At 51.9% G+C, this 15,970-nt stretch overlaps 1 protein-coding gene across 6 annotated transcripts in view; it reads right to left on the reverse strand.

The window, feature by feature from the left end:
• Positions 1–884: 884 nt before the first annotated feature.
• The window catches only part of LOC103017517 (carboxypeptidase A1), a 78,147-nt gene continuing 63,061 nt past the window's right edge, over positions 885–15,970 (reverse strand). Inside the window, exons 1-11 of one of the 6 annotated variants that reach the window (XM_057550495.1) lie at positions 14,465–14,501; positions 7,927–8,030; positions 6,962–7,043; positions 6,271–6,504; positions 5,922–6,023; positions 5,287–5,388; positions 4,985–5,095; positions 4,261–4,351; positions 3,553–3,752; positions 2,963–3,047; positions 888–1,310 (exon numbers count right to left, since the gene is read on the reverse strand). In XM_057550495.1, the coding sequence (XP_057406478.1) occupies positions 1,123–1,310; positions 2,963–3,047; positions 3,553–3,752; positions 4,261–4,351; positions 4,985–5,095; positions 5,287–5,388; positions 5,922–6,023; positions 6,271–6,387 (996 nt within the window). In that variant the 5' untranslated portion in view covers positions 6,388–6,504; positions 6,962–7,043; positions 7,927–8,030; positions 14,465–14,501 and the 3' untranslated portion in view covers positions 888–1,122. Of the gene's footprint in view, positions 1,311–2,962; positions 3,048–3,552; positions 3,753–4,260; positions 4,352–4,984; positions 5,096–5,286; positions 5,389–5,921; positions 6,024–6,270; positions 6,505–6,961; positions 7,044–7,514; positions 7,684–7,926; positions 8,031–8,171; positions 9,768–14,464; positions 14,502–15,970 lie in introns of those variants that run through there. The other 5 variants (XM_057550496.1, XM_057550493.1, XM_057550494.1 and 2 more) reach the window with 5 other exon arrangements.

The following is a 15,970-nucleotide window of genomic DNA, read 5'->3' on the forward strand; positions in this document are numbered from 1 at the left end:
TTTTATGTGAAAAAGACACAGATTTTAAGTCAGTGGAGTTGGATGCATTGTGATACTTCATCTGGCTGATACAGGGAGAGGCTGCCATCCTTACCCCAGCCCCCCTATTTGGGAAGCTACCAAGCCACCCCGCATCCACTTCCCAGCAACTTCAGCGGGAGGAACCCCATGCTTGACAGTCACACCTTAAGAGATTTGGAAGAAACGGAATGTAGATTCTTGCTTTGAAAAAAAGTTGAGATATATGCTATGTGCTGTGGTGCTAGCCACTAAGTGTGATATCACAGCCACCAGAATCACCAAGCCAAGGGAGGGAAGCCAAATTCTAGGAGCTGTGGAGGGTATGGGGAAGGAGAGGAGAGCCTTATGTTTGAGAAATTTTGCTAACGATAATGAGTGGTGGTGAGTGAAAGAGGAGACAATGTAGCAGGAGATGCTAGAAAGGATGGGGCAGTGAGAAGTAAACTACTTCTGTCTCTAAAGGCAAAGTCTTCCTGATACACTTCAATTAATAAAATGCCCTGGGATTGGTGTTTGTTCTTTATATTCAGTAAATGATTCCATTTAACCCAATTGTTTTCTTCCAATTTAATTAGGAGTGGGAGACCATATTTTGCTCTTTAGAAATTTGCTTTGCCTGGCTGCAACATTGATTTGGGACAACACTGGCCACCAGGATTATTCTAGTTCGTACTCAGGGTTATTGCCTTTGTAGATGAATGGATCCAACCAGCTACACTATTGTACAAGCTGAATTCCTCACCACGGCGGGGTGCCGGGCATTTGGTTAGCAGCTGTGGCTGCTGCTTGCTCCTAAGGTATGAACAAATCACCCCACTGACGAGCTGAGCTCAGGGTGGTCTAATTAAAACAGACGCCACTTGGATACAACTTCACAGGACCTTGGAATGCAGGGGAGTTTAAGGGTCATCTAGTCCAACTACCCACACGTTTCCAGTGAGACCTGCAGGAACTAAATCACTTCTGCCACAGCTTGAAAAGGCAGACATGCCACATGCATTCCCACACATGAGCCCCATTCTGGTCCATGTACACTCAAACTTTATTTGGCTGCCTGGGTGGGGCCGGAGAGGAGGAGGAAGACAGCGCTGAAGGGCTGGGTCAGTAGGGGTGATTCAGCGTGTGCTCCATGATGGTCAGAAGCGCCAGCCATGTCTCCTGGGCCGTGGGGACGATCTGGGAGGCCGGCAGCAGGAAGCCATAGCGCCCGGTGTCCCGGAGCTCGAAGGTGAAGGAGTACTTGATGCCCTGGTTGTAGGTCCAGTCAATGGTGCCTCCACTGGCTTGGTCTGGGGCAGGAGCAGAACCGGCAGAACAAAGGTCACTCACTTGAAAACATTTGCATGGGCTGGGCTAATGGTCCAAAGCCCAGAGCCTCGTGCAGTGTTGACTGGAGTCAGCATCTGCTAAGTTCCTACTGTTGACCAAGCAGCCTGGCTTCCTCCCAAGAAGCTCCCCTGAAGGGTCTTAGTCCAAGAGGCCCAGAGAAGCGGACCAGCAATGGTTCTCCTCTCACTGGGTCATGCAAGGAAGCTCCCACGATTTTGAAAGCCGCCTCCATCTAACAGCCATTTGGGTCAAGCCCCCAAATATACCAGAGTTGCCCACTTGGGTAACCAGGACTGTCCCCCGGATGCTGGTCTACAGGGGGAAAGTGCAAGGGTCAGAGTCAAAGCAAAAGCCCCTTGTTTGTCTTTTGCAGACAGATTTGCAGTAGGTCTCAAAGCTGCTGCAGAATTGCGCAGGGGAGAGGGAGGTGGCTGCATATCAGAATTTAACTCCACAATAGTGAACAAAGCAAAAACCTTCTGACTCAGGGTTAAAACAGTTTCCAAAGAAGGCCTGGAGTCCAAAAGTAAGGCCAGCCCCAGGTGAGACTGTGACTCACTCACCCCCCAGAACTGGGCACTCGGGGCAGGAAGTCTGAGGTGTGTCCCTGTCCCCTGCTCCTTCAGTACTCTCACCTCCTGTCAGCCACAAGCTGGCTGTGTCTCTTCAGGGCTCAATGGGATCTGAACACCGCAACCTCACGCCGCCCCCCACCGCCATCCCCACCACCTGTCTCTGCTGCAGCCACTGGGTCTCTGTGCTCTTCCTGCCGTTCCCACACACGCCAAGTCAGGGCACACGGGAGGGCCTTTGTTCTAGAAGATTCCTCTGCCTGGAAGGCTCTTCCTCAAATAGCCTCTTAGCTCCATCCCTCCTTTCCTTCAACACTTGCCCAAATTTCACTCTCTCAATGAGGCCTACGCTTCAGTCCACCTGCCCTGCTTCCACCCCCAGTACTCCTGAGTTCCCTCACCCTGTCCTAGTAGTTCTTTTTCTCCCAGCACTTATCACCTAACACATCGTATCATTTCCTTATTCATGTTTATTGTCATGGCTGGCTAGAATGGAGGTTTCCTGATCTTTGCTTATTTTTATTCCCAACTGTATCCCAAGCACACAAAACAAGGCCTGGTGTATCCTAGGTGTTCAGTAAACATTTGTTGACTTAATTCCATGTTGATGTAGCAGTCCTCCTCTCAGGGGCATTGCATGGATAAGTAAGCTGGGAAAAGATAGGATATATTCTCTAACTGAAGGGCGTTGGAGGAAGGGTATTTTTTAAGTTGAATTTCTTAGGGATCTACAATACAAAGGCTAGCAGAACTCTCTACCCCCTCCATGCATGAAGCTGAACTTAACCCCAAGATAAGAGTTCTCAGAGGAACTGAAGGGTTTGTCTGAAGGTATCGAGGAAGGCAGAGTTCACATGAGGAAAGGGCCCCGCTGCCCACCAAGCCAGCAGTAGTCAGGCATGGCCAGGGCTGTTCTCCTCGCCCATGCTCCCAGGTTGGGGAACCCTTGGTTACCTCCTCCAGGAGGGACACTCCCTCTGGCGGGGAAAGCCAGCTGAGCTTCCTCCCAGACCACCCACAGAGACAATGCACCTACTTACAAATTGTTGTGATGATGCTGCCATACTTGAACTTGGTCCCATACAGAGAGGTCAGGGCCTCAACAGCAGACCTAGCCACCTGATCCTGGAGAAAACGCCAAGCAAGACTGCTTGTCATGGCCAGCAATGCCAGACCCCCAGAACCGCAGGGCCAGGGTATCCTGGGGGCTGGCAGGATGACCCAGGGGCAGAAGCTGGCCCCCAGCAGAGAGCATGGAACCTGTTGGGCCCTGCAGGGTCAGCCCCGGGAACTCAGCAGTATGTGACCTTGTGGGATGTCTGGCTGGTACTTCACTGCCCTTTGGTCACCATGCAGCTCCAAGTTTAAACTTGTGGTACAAGCTCAAAGTCCACCCCTACCCCCTTCCTCTGTCATGTGACAGAAGTAACTCAGCCACTCTGTGCCTCAGCTTACCAGACAGAAAGGCTAGTCTGCCCTGCTGGTCTTCTCAAGCCATCAGGGGTCCACGGGAGAAGGGGGTGCTAGGCACAGTGTAGGGCCTCGTGCCTTAAGCAGGTTTGATGGATAAAAACCCAGGCCTGCCCAAAGCTGCCTCTGGGGTGAGAGGCAAGCAGGGATCAGCACATACCAGCTCATCCTTGTCTGCAGGTGATTCTTTTTTGTAGCCAAAGGGATACAAGAGGAGCTGGGAGTAGCTGTGGATGGAGATGAAGGCCTTGATGTTCCTGTGGTCTTTCACAAAGTCCACGATGGACTTGACCTCCACTTCGGAATTGGCAAACTTGCCACGGTAAGTCTCCGAGCAGGGGTTGCTGCTGGCTCCCGCCTCTGTGGGAGGGGAGAGTTGGCATTCCTTACACCCAAACAGTGTGGCTTCCATGGCTTCTGGTCTTTGCATGAGTTGAGATGCAGGAGGGCTCACCCCCACCCCGGATAAGGAAAGGGCAGAAGCCTTTTATAAGCTGGGGGTCCTGCCTCCTTCCCCAGCCAAACTTGGACAAAGCTGATGGACATGCCCAGAGAGGTAAGAAGGGCTCCTCAAGCGACACCAGTTCCTGCAGTGAAGTGACCACAGAGGGAAGGAGCTGAAGTTACTCTAGAAAACCCATAGATTGGTTTCAGACCTCAGTTCCATTGGGAAGGACTTTACAGGAAAGGGACAAGCAGATCTCAGAGGGCCACCTTCCTCACTGTGCACCTTGGAGGAGAGGCCAACATTACCCACATGCCCCCACTGCTGCAGCAGGAGAGGGTTGGGGGGGTGACAGGACAAAGGACAGTAAGAAGCCATTCTGGGGCGTCCCATCCCTGCTCCCCAAACCACACTGGGCCTTACTCCCAAAGCCAGCGTCCCAGTTCCTGTTGGGGTCCACCCCAATGCAGGTGGAGCCCGACGTCAGGGATCGAGTCTTGCGCCACAATCGATTCTGAGAAAGGAAAAGTGATCAGCCACCTGACAGAGGCCACAATCAACACAGAGCCCCAATCCAGATCCTGGGTGTGGACACGGTATGGAATCAGAAACCACTTTCAACTGGTTGTCAGGGAGGAAGGTCTGCAAAGGGGGCTCTTGGCTGAAGGAAAATGGAGGAGACAATGGATGGCATTTGGCCAGAGGGTTCTACTGGCAGAAAGAGGAAGGCATGTGGCAACCGCCCCCCCACCCCCGCCCGCAGCCCCTTACAAAATTGATTGGTAGCATGCTGTCCCATAGACATAAAGTAGAACCAGGGAAGAAGGTCTGGGCAGTGTGTCTCCACTGGGGAAAATTCTGTCCCCCACAACCTGGACATTTGGCAATATCTGAAGATGTTTTCAGTTGTCTCATCTGGGGGCTTGAGTCGGTCAGGATGCTGCTTGCGCAGGACAGCCCCCAACACACAAAGAATTATCTGCCCCAAATGTCAAGAATGCCAAGGTCAAGAACCCCTAGTCCAGGAGGACAGGTCTGTTTGTCCCTCTCTCAACTTCTGGGGGTTGAGATTAGGGGTGAGTAGCTTGTGGGGCTCAGAGGACAGAGGCCCACCCTGCTTTCCCCAAGAAGAGGAGAAGGCCTGTACCTTGCTGTGGGTGAAGGCAAAACCATCAGGGTTGGTGACGATCTCCAAGAATATGTCCATGTTGTCCAGAATGGCAGTCAAAGTCGGGTCCTGGCCATAGTCTTGTGTGATCTGGTGGAGGTTAGGGAGCAGAGGGGCAGAGCGGGCCAGGCCAGGAATCTGCCATGCTAGAGCAATGGATGCCTGCCCTCGACCTCCCTCTGTGGTCATTGCTTCTGGATGGAAGCAGGAGCCAGGGTTTCTATGGGCCTTGGATACCAATGCCCTACCAGGCGAGAGCACCCTCACCTCCGCAGGCTTACCTTCTTTGCAAACCAGACCCCACTGGCCTGGGTGACCCACTCCCGAGAATGGATGCCTGTGTCAATCCAGATGGCTGGACGGTTGTTCCCCCCGGTGCTGAACTGGATGAGAAGAGCAGGAAATAGTTCAGCTGGGGCCCTGTCTCACCTCCTTGAAGGGGAGTGCACCCCAACCCAGAGGCTGTCTGCTCTCTGGTATCTCAGGTTGAGGCTCTGTTTGTGGGACCATCACTCAGGTGGGATGTGGGAGTGGGTCTGGACCGGGATCCTGCAGAGCTTTGCCTCCTGCCCTCAGCTCAAGCTTGGCGCAAATATGACTCAGCCAGACTTTCTGGCCCCACCATGTTCCAATGCCCATACATAGTTCTCTGTCGGAGGTCACAAACAAAACATTTTATCTGGACTACCAGACTCTGGGATACTTTCCACAATGTGACACTTAATTGGAAACACTTGCGTCACCTAAAAGTTTAAATTGTGTGTGTACTGGTATGCACACACCTATGCTACACAGGGAGTCCATATAACAGTGTGTTCTCTGTAACCCTGGGCTCACCCATGGGTGCCTACGCACAGATGTGGGTGCCCAGTCTTGCAGATGTGCTCACGTACATCCACTTTCAGGTGCCCATTACCTTCAGCACGTAGATGGGACGGCCTTCGTAGCTGCTGCCGATCTGGAGCTTGCTGACAAGCTGTGGGTGCTCGGCCGCCAGCAAGTCCATGAAGTCATAGATCTGAGGAGGCAGAGGAGGGAAGGCTGCCTTCATGGCTTCCGGGCACCTGGATGCCTCCCTTAGCAGCTCTGTTAGCGAGCCTGCTGTGAGCCCTGAATGCGGAGGAGCCACGACCCAGAGCCTCGAGGCCACACGGTGACAGAGCAGATGTCACGCACGCTCAGGCTGGCTCTGGCGCGTTCTGCCTGTTCTGCCTGTCTGAGGAAGAGCTCGGTGCTTGTGGAGGGCGGCCCCCGGGGTCCCTCACCTCCCGCAGAGTGTGGTAGGTGGCATAGTTAAAGGTGTTAGTGCTGCGGGCCCAGCTCTGGGAGGCGAACATCTGCTCCTGCTCCTCGTCCAGCAGCGACTGCACGTCCTCTATCATGACTGTGTATCTGATGTCACGGGCTTCCAGGAAGACTTTGACAGCCTGGATGCTGGGGAAGGGCACTCGGATGTCGATGGGGGAGCCTGGCTGGGCAGGGCCCCTCCAAAAGTCCAGCTGTGGAGGACAAGAGCCACGGTCACAGCGGGCTGGGAAAGGGCCTGCCTGGGAGGGGGTGTTGGCACCAGAATTTCCCAGATAATTGGGGATGGGGCATGGCTGTTAGGGGAAGAGGATGAAGGGAATCCCTGGGTGCTGGACAAAGTCCAGTTTGGTCAGGGAAATGGCCCAGGAAGCAGAGTGGAGAGGCTTTGAGGCAGCAAGGGAGAGAGAAGAACTAGAAGTTGGGGCAGTGTGGGGGGCCCTTTTGCTCAGACGCTCAAAGGCAGCAAGATTCAGGCACTGGGAGGTTTAAGTCACTTCCTAACAGGGATCAGTCCCATGGCTCCCTCCTGGGTGGCTGGGGATAGAGAGCCCAGGCCCCATTTGGCCCCAGGTAGGCAGGGGTCTGAGGCGAGCCCATCTGCCCTGAGACGTACCCTGGGGCCTCAGGGCAGCTCCCACATCCTCTAACCTGTAGGTGCTCCAGGTCCTCCAGCTCCTTCACCGTCTGCACCTGGGCTTCATCGGCCACAGAGATTCGGAGCACCTGGTGCCTGGGCAGAGCACGAGGGGAGACTGAGGGCCTGAGCAGCTCCTACTGGCCATGTGTGCTCCCCAGGTGGGAGGAGGGTGGCTGGGCCCCGGTCCTCTGGGCTGAGCAGGGGAAGCACAAGGGATCCTAGCAATGGGAGGCCTGGGCTCCTTGGAACCTTCTGGACACTGCTGCTGTCCCCATCCCAGCTTAAGACTCTTTCTCTCTAAAGCTAGCTAGGCCTCCTCCTGCCTCCTCTTCTGAAAAGTCCTCCTCAGAGCTCAGATATTCTCCAGGGCTCAAGAGGCTGTCCTGAGAGACCTGACCCCTTCTCAGTCCTGGTCCCCGGTCAGCCTGCCTTCCAGGATGTGCTAGTCTGCTCCTCTCTGACCATCTTCCCATGTGTCTGTCTGTCCATCTCCTCCAGATGCTGGCTGGGGGCTGAGTCCTCCCTATCTCCCCTCTGAGCACCCCCTCCTCTCCATGCTCCTACCCCACAAAGTCCTCTTTGCCAAGGACAGCCCCCAGCAGCACACTCAAAATCAGCAGCCCCTGCATGCTGCAGCCGGTTGGGAAGGTCAATTGAGGCGGAGAAGGTCCTGGGGCCTTTTAAACTCTCCCAGGACAGAGGTCTCCTGGCTGTGCCCAAGAGTTGTCCTTCTACTTGCACCTGGGCTCTATCCCACGGGGAGGGAGAGGTGGGAGTTCCGAGCTCTGACACCTACCCACCCTCCCTGATAAAGTGGCAGGGAACAGGACAGCTGGAGAGATAAGCCAGGCCTCAAGCCCTGGCCATGAGGGGCCATCCTGGGCCTGAGGGTCAGCTAGGGCTTGAGGCCTCCCAGCTGGAACCCTGATTGCCCAGAGCCCTGCAGCCCACCGACCCTATGGTCCTGTTTACTGACCCGGCAATGGAGAAGGAGCCAGGACTCCGGAGCGGCCACACCAGCTGCAGCCTCACGTGAGGTGTCCTCTTCTCCCACGTCCCTGAGCACCAGCTCTTTTGTTCCTATGAGAGAGCAAGATGGGACCCTCTGGGACCCCAGCCAGCTCCCAGATTTGCTGGCTCCTCACCACACGGGCTTTGTCCAGGGCCGCCTGACCTTTAGGGTACAACCCCATGAAGGAAACTTCCCGGCCCCACTCTTACCAGTCTCGGTGGCCTTGTGGGAATCAGGCCACAGCACAGAAGCAGAAGCTTCCCTCCACCCCCACTGCTCTAGGGCTCTGGGATCAAGGGTTGCCCTTGATGGGAACTGCAACCAGATGTCCTCTGAGTAGAAAGCGGTGGTGGGAACCAGGGCCAGAACCCTGTTGGGACTGCACATTGTATAGGAGAAACTGGAATTCACAAAGGGGAATTTGCTCTGGCTCTGGATGCTGACCTCATTGCAGAGACATCTAACACAAATCCGCCCAAATCCACAGGGGCCCCAGTGGTTCCCCAGCAGCATCTGGGGGCCCTGCTCTGCGTCAGGGCCTCAGGCTTGGGCACTGCCAACAACCAAGGTGGCCCTTTCTGGTTTCCATCTGTTCCCTCTGCCTCCCCAGCCCACCTCCTACGGGCCAACCCTCCTATGCCAAGGCAGAGTGACCCCATTACATTTACCCACAACTCTCTCCTGAGCATAGCTCTGGGAAGATGATAAAACACTGAATCCATCCTCAACAGATGTTGAACCTCCATGAAGACTGTTCCTTTCTACTCTGGCAGCCTTTCCTGCCCTCCAGACCCCAGGCAAGGCTTACCACCTCCCTGAGGCTTCCTCTGGCTTCTTTCTCTCTCACCTACCTGCCCCTTCTCCAAATGTTCATCTCTTTGCTCATTCATCCTCTGGGCCAGGTCCTGTGCTCTACCCTGAGATGATGCCCCAAGCAGACGGGTGGGTCCCTGATCTCACAGAACTCAGTCTAATGGGGAAGACAGAAGTATCCAACTAACTTGTGTCCTCTCAGGTTTTCCGAGAAGCTGTGGGTCAACAAGACAGGATTCAGCATGCAAGAGATTCATGGGGAGACACATCCATGAAGGATAAAGGGGAGAGAGAAGAGCCTCCACCTCATTGCAGGTCTGACACCTGGGAGAGGATTGGGCAGGAGGAACTCAGGCAGCAGTGCAGTTCTGAATCTTGGAGCCAACACTGCAGTTCAGGGAGCCCTACGTCCTATAGGAATGCTGGTACTAGTGCCGCACTGTGCTCATTCACCAGCTGGGAACAGCCCGTGGGAAGTGTGGCCACATCATACCACGGTGACACTCCCCACTGACTTGTCAGGGAGCTGAGAGAGCTCACAGTCTAGTGGGAAAGACAGAAGTCATCAACCAACATGTTGGTTCTCTAACAGGTCTCCAAGAAGCTGTCACCAAGACAGGATTAAACATACAAGACACTCACTGGGCTGCTCTCCTTGCTGTAGGAGACCTGAGCAGTGCATTTCCTGTGATGCGAAGTGAAAAGTACCAGTAGGGGTATGGACTCAGAACTATGGGCCCATCCAAGAGTGTCCAGGGAAGACTTTACCAAGAAAGTGAAACTTGATCTGGGTCTTAATGACTGGATTTTGCCAGGGATGGAAGGGAAGTGGTGTTTATCACACTGCTTGGTTCTTGAGCACAAACTGATATTTATTTCTCCTTAATTGTCCCTAGAGTGTTATTTCTGTCTCCCCAATGAGACTAGACATTTCCTGAGACCAGGAACCAGGTCTCACCCATCCCTCATAGTCCCCCTCATCTCTTAGTGCCCTGCAGTGCTCTCGAGCTGTTCTTTTTTTAAATTTTATTATTTATTTATTTACTTACTTTTGGCTGTGTTGGGTCTTCATTGCTCCGCACAGGCTTTCTCTAGTTGTGGGGATCAGGGGCTACTCTTTGTTGTGGTGCGCGGGCTTCTCATTGTGGTGGCTTCTCTTGTTGCGGAGCACGGGCTCTAGGCGCACGGGCTTCAGTAGCTGTGGCTCATGGGCTCTAGAGCGCAGGCTCAGTAGCTGTGGCGCCCAGGCCTAGCTGCTCCGCGGCATGTGGGATCTTCCCAGACCAGGGCTCGAACCCGTGTCTCCTGCATTGGCAGGCGGGCTCTCAACCACTGCGCCACCAAGGAAGCCCCTCGAGCTGCTCTAATCTGTTCCCCACTAGGAAAGAAAGTTTTGTAGAGCCTTTCTTTAGTTTGCATTATGAAAACAATATTTCTTTTTCTATTTCTAAATCGAAAGCGGTCCTATAATTTTTAATGTTTCACGCACACTACACATGTTGAAGGGTGTGTTGGCTAACTCTTGGCCTTTTGTGAATTTCTTCCAGAAAAGACAAGACCATTGGAAAAGGGGTGGAGGGAAGGCACTGCCTCGCCAAGGGGCCTCTTGCTGCCTCCAGCCAGCAATCTAAGTTGTCCAAGAGTCATATAATCTATTTTCTTGCAAGGTTGGAAAAGATTAATTCAATGCTGCAAGATGAAATTAGGGCCAGCATTGGCAGGAAGCTGAAAGCACAGTGGCAGAGGAATGTGGGTCTCAGGTGGAAATTAAGCCTAATTCCTGGGGTCCCTCCAAAGCACCTCAATAAGCTGAAAATTGCCTTTTGGTAAAGACTGATTTGCTAGACTGGAACCTGGGGCAGAGGGCCACAACTCTGCCTCTCTACCCATGGGCATGTTTCACATCGGTCCAGAGCAAGGGCAAAGGATGAGGGCCATTGGGCTGAAAGCTGGGGGAACAGGCAGAGCACCAAGACCTATTAGCATGAGAAAGAAACCACCAGGCCGGCATCTAGATTCAAGGACAAGTCGCTGGGTAAGTGCCTGAGTGCAAATAGACGGAGACCTGCTGTTTCCACACGGACAAGCATTCAGCATCCCCTCCTCCTTCCTGCTGGCTGAGCAAACCCAGATTGTATGCAGGTGTCACCCCTCAGGAAAGTCACCCCATTCCCAGTTTAGGGATAAATTCCAAGATTGGTCTAAGACAATCTTCAAGGAATCTCATTCTCTTTTGCAAGTGATTGGTTTAGAGGTGGGCACGTGACACAGTTTTGTCAATGAGATGTGAGGGGAGGCCAGTGAGGAAGCTTCTAGAAAACGTTTCCCCACTCTTGAGAAGGAGGTACCTTTCTCGAATATTGTCAAGTCTGTTGCCCCACCTTCGGACTATATAACATGAAAGAATATTCATTTTCTTTTCATTAATTGGGATTTCTGTTGTTGCTGTAAAAAGCATTCTGATGGACTTCCTAAGCATTTAAAGTACTTGTATTGTCAGAAGACAATAAATTTTAGCCCAGGGGAGCCTTTATATGAAATGGAGAAAGGCACCCCTCCCGCTCTGGACAGACATCATCCCTTGTCCTCAGCAGAATACCTCTGTGCAGTGCACAAACTGGGCAACTATCCATGGCAGCCCTGTTGCCAGAGAATGCCCAAGTATGGTCAACAGAAGCTCTAAGACAATGCTTAGAGACCCCCCAAACCAAAACCTAGAAAATGGATTGTTAAAGCGGCATGAGGAGAAGCAGTCCCCCATGTCCATATTAGAGATCAAACGGGGACAGTGGGCAAGGGAGATCTTTGAAGAGAGCACAAACGGGTGCAGTCAGAATGGCTGGATGAAGTAGATGGATGAGATTTCAGCTATCCCCCTTTGGCAAGTGTGTTTAAGGCTGTACGTGGTAAAGTGTGCATGTGGGAAAAGAAGTCTATATGGGAATTTGAGGCAGCTAAGTGGTGGGCTGTAAAGGACATCTCTCATTTGCCCTACCCAGTAACCTCCTCCTTCTGATAACAGCATCTCCTTTTTCCCTGAGGGTCCACCCTTCCCAACTCTGAGGCCATGCGATTCAGGTGGACCTAGCCGCCCCGCCCCCACCCCAGCTCTAGGGATGAGCCAACAAATTCTATTTTTTTTTCCCTCAAGCTTTTTCAGGTAGGTTTTCTGTCACATGTGATTGAAAAAAGTACCCAGCTATAAAACAGATAACTAATAAGAACCTACTGTACCACACAGGGAACTCTACCCTATACTCTGTAATGGCCTATATGGGAAAAGAATCTAAAAAAGAGTGGAGATATGTATATATATAACTGATTCACTTTGTTATACACCTGAAACTAACACAACATTGTAAATCAACTATACTCCAATAAAAAATTTAAAAAAAAAGAAAAAGAAAGAAAAAAGTACCCACCTCACACAGACATTGTCTAACTTCAGAAGAGAGCAAAATGGGAGAGGAATGCCTTGTAAAAGTAGACTGCCACAAACCCAGCATATGATTTGAGGCAGGTCCCTATACATCCCTGGACCTCAGTTTCCTCATCTATGAAGGGAGGGAGTTGGTCAGAATGATCTCCATGGTCCCTTCCAGCTGTGACACTTTATGATTCTGGGACATTTGTATTTTTACCCCCAAACAAATCACAGCTATGGTGACAGGTCTGGGCAGGGTGGAGAGAGGCTCGCCAGGTTTGTGGGAAGATCAGAACAGAGCCACAGGGGCCCAGGGGCCCTGGGGTTTGCAGTGGGTAAGTGTTCCCAGGGCAGTGTAGGTTGAGAGGGACCACATCCTGCTGAAGCTGCAGCAGGGGGTTGTGGGGTGGGGGTGGGGTGACGTGGAAGACGAGGAGGTGGAGGCCCGTCAGCAGCCTCCTTGAGTTCTGCTTTCGTAACTGAGTGTCCAGCAGAGCCTATTTGTTTGCTTTGAAGCTGTGGAACTGTCGCTTTAAAGTAGCTAGCAGTGTTTGTCCCCAGAATGGAGGCAGAATTTTTCTTTGGAGGAAGAGTCACATGGAGGGAGCAGCACTCCAGTGGGTCTTTAGGAAAAGTCAAGTCAGAGCCCAAATCTCAGAACAGAGATGCAGAAGAGAGAGGAGCTAAGCAGGAATGTCCCATTTGTGGAAGGAAAAACGGAGAAGGGGAGGTTTGCTTCTGCCTGAGCCTGGGAGAGGAGCTGGGGAGCACTTGAGGGTGCATTGCTACAGTTGGGGGGCAGGATGGGCTGCCCCAGCAATGTGGGAGCAGGCAGAGGGTCAAGGAGAATGAAGGCTGTAGGGGTTACCTCACGAAGGAACATGAACCACCAACCCCAATGCCAGCAATCTCCAGCATCCAATTTAAGTGCTCTATTTTCTACATTGCATTTCCCTTCTGTATTCCCAAGTAAAATTTTGTGAGATGTTACCCTGTGGTCTTGGCTATGCTTTGGCGAATTGAAGGAGGTGGGCTGATGGGTGGGTGGATGAGAGCCACAGAAGCTGGTAAAGCTGGTTAGGAGAGAGCAAGAGGCCGAGTGCAGACCCTGGAGAGAGGTTAGTGAGGGACAAGGCGAACGAATAGATTTGTATCATCGTTCCCAAGGATGGTCCCGAATCCTGGGGGATGGAGACTCTCTGAAGGCGAACAGGCTGGAGTTGTCCTTCAGGACACACCCCGACCCCCCAACCCACAAGAGGAACATGTCCTCACCAGTTTGTCAAGCACTGACAGGCCCTATGTTCACTGGTTTTTCCCTCAGTTTGTACTAAGTGGCTGACTGGGCCTTCTTATTTTTCTAAAGAAGTTTTTTAATTTTTAATTTTATTTTTCAGTAAAGTCATTTTCTCTCTGGCCCTGTATGAGGTGGTCAGAGGGGAGATGGAGGAGGACGGGGGAAATGGACAGCACCTCACGGGACTCCCAGGACCCCAGCCATTAGCGCATCACCCTTGGCCTCTGCCGCCTGCCCTGCCCTCACACAGGACTCTTTCACATTCCAAACTGCCTGCCTAGTTTGTTTTTTTAAGAAAGCAATAACCACAGCACATTCACTGTGGTTCTTTATAGCTTTCCATATGTATAATCGTTCTTTCTCTCTTCAGTTTTTTCAATGTTTTTTTCTTTTAAATAAATGCTCATAAATTTTACTGGTGAAAAGGATGAAAAAACATACCAAAAAAGGACAGCTTGTTGGGAGGAAAAAAAAACCAAGCAGAATGCAGAAAAAAAAATTCTTGTTTAGCATTATATACCTAAGAAATGGGGGGGGGGAAAAGTTCAAGGTTTATGAAAAAGAGATTATTCTGTAATATCTTCAAAACTTGCATGTCTAAGTCTTGAGCTTTTACTTGATAAGCTTAAACCCCCAGCCATCGCCCCCCCTGGGCTTGCTGAGGAGACCCCTCAGTCCTAGGAGGACAATCCCCGGCTTCTCTCAGCCATTAGGTTCATGTGGGGCCTTGCGTAAGTTAGATGATCCGGAGGCCCCCAGTCTTTATAACTGCAAAGGGTTGGATTAGAAGCTTTCAAAGGACCCTTTCATCTGGAAAGTTCTATGGCTTTATGATAAAGTCAGTCACTTGATGAGCTAGAGCAAAGAAATGGATTCAAAGGCCCCTTCAAATCCTCTCTCCCATCAGAGAAGCTGCAACAGACGCTGCTGGCTGCATTCCCAATATCCATCCTCCCCTTCCTCCTTACCAGCAGAACTCCAGTTTTTGGGGGGGTCAGTAATGTGTCCAGCTATAAAGCAACTTCCCAGCCTCTCTTGCAGCTGGGCATGGCCACCTGACACAGTCCCAGCCAGTAAGATGTAAGTTTAAGCCCATGGATGGCCAACTCAGCTGGCTCACATTTTTTTGCCCCTTACCCTTACCCTTTTTTTGCCTGGAATTCAGTCATATGATGGCAACAGACTAGGGGTCAAAATGGTAGCAGAGTGGCAAAACAGAACAGGCCAGAGGGGTCTGGGTCCCCAGGGCATCAAGGAGTCACTGAACTAGCCCTGCACTGCCCACCTCAGACGACTTATTCCGTAAGAGAAACAAAACCTTGATCTGGTTAAGCCACAGTAAGGTGGGTTTCTGTCACATACGCTAAACCTAGTCGTAATTTGTACTAGGCTGAGGAGAAGAAACACCCCCCTTCAACAAATATTGAGCACCTACTGTGTGCCTGACAGGAACTGAGTGAGAGTGAATAACCCAGACATGGTCGTTCCCCTTATAGGCTCTCAAACTAGCAGTAGAGACAATAACAAATAAAGAAGTCAATTAATTATTATCACTGCTATCAAAGAAAGAAATAAGGCTCGGGAAAAGAAAATAATAGATCTACTTCCAGTGGGTGGTCCTAGAAGGACTAGTGAAGCAATGAAATTGAAGGGGAAATTTTAAGGAGTGGGCCACACGAAGGAAGAGTAAGAGGAAACAATATTCCAGACAAGGAGGAGCAGCACATACAAAGGCCTCTAGTTGGGAAGGAGCTGAAGGAACTGAGAAAAAGCTGGTGAGGTTGGGGCTGATGAACGAGGTGTTGAAACAAGGTGAGAGAGGGCTGGCCACCTGCTAGGGCCTATAGCAGGGCCAGCCATGCGGCGCCTTGGGCGGGTTTTAAGTCACTGAAGGATTTTAAGGAAAAAATTGCCTTTTAAGAAGACCCCCATCTGGAAAGCAGTTTCAGCCCCAACTTCTGTGGGCCTGTTGGCTGCACAGAGATCTGTGCAACAAGTTCCTGGCCCTGGTCCTGAGGGCTTTGGGCATGACTCAGGGTCACCTGCAGGCCAGTCCCAGGCCTGCCACTCAGTAGCTACGTGCCTTTTAAAAGCCACTGTCCTCTCTGAGCCTGAGCTTCCTCATCTGAAAATAAGGACAGTAATAGTCCTACCTCGGGACTTCCCTGGTGGCGCAGTGGTTAAGAATCTGCCTACCAATGGAAGGGACACAGGTTCGATCTCTGGTGCGGGAAGATCCCACGTGCCACGGCACAACTAAGCCCGTGCGCCACGACTACTGAGCCCGCGTGCCACAACTACTGAGCCCGCGTGCCACAACTACTGAAGCCTGTGCACCTAGAGCCCGTGCTCTGCAACAAGAGAAGCCACTGCAATGAGAAGCCTGAACACCATAACGAAGAGTGGCCCCCACTCACCGCAGCTAGAGAAAGCCTGTGCGCAGCAACGAAGACCCAACGCAGCCAAAAATTAAA

The sequence above is a fragment of the Balaenoptera acutorostrata genome, chromosome 7 (genome assembly GCF_949987535.1).
Source record: "Balaenoptera acutorostrata chromosome 7, mBalAcu1.1, whole genome shotgun sequence".
NCBI lineage: Eukaryota > Metazoa > Chordata > Mammalia > Artiodactyla > Balaenopteridae > Balaenoptera > Balaenoptera acutorostrata.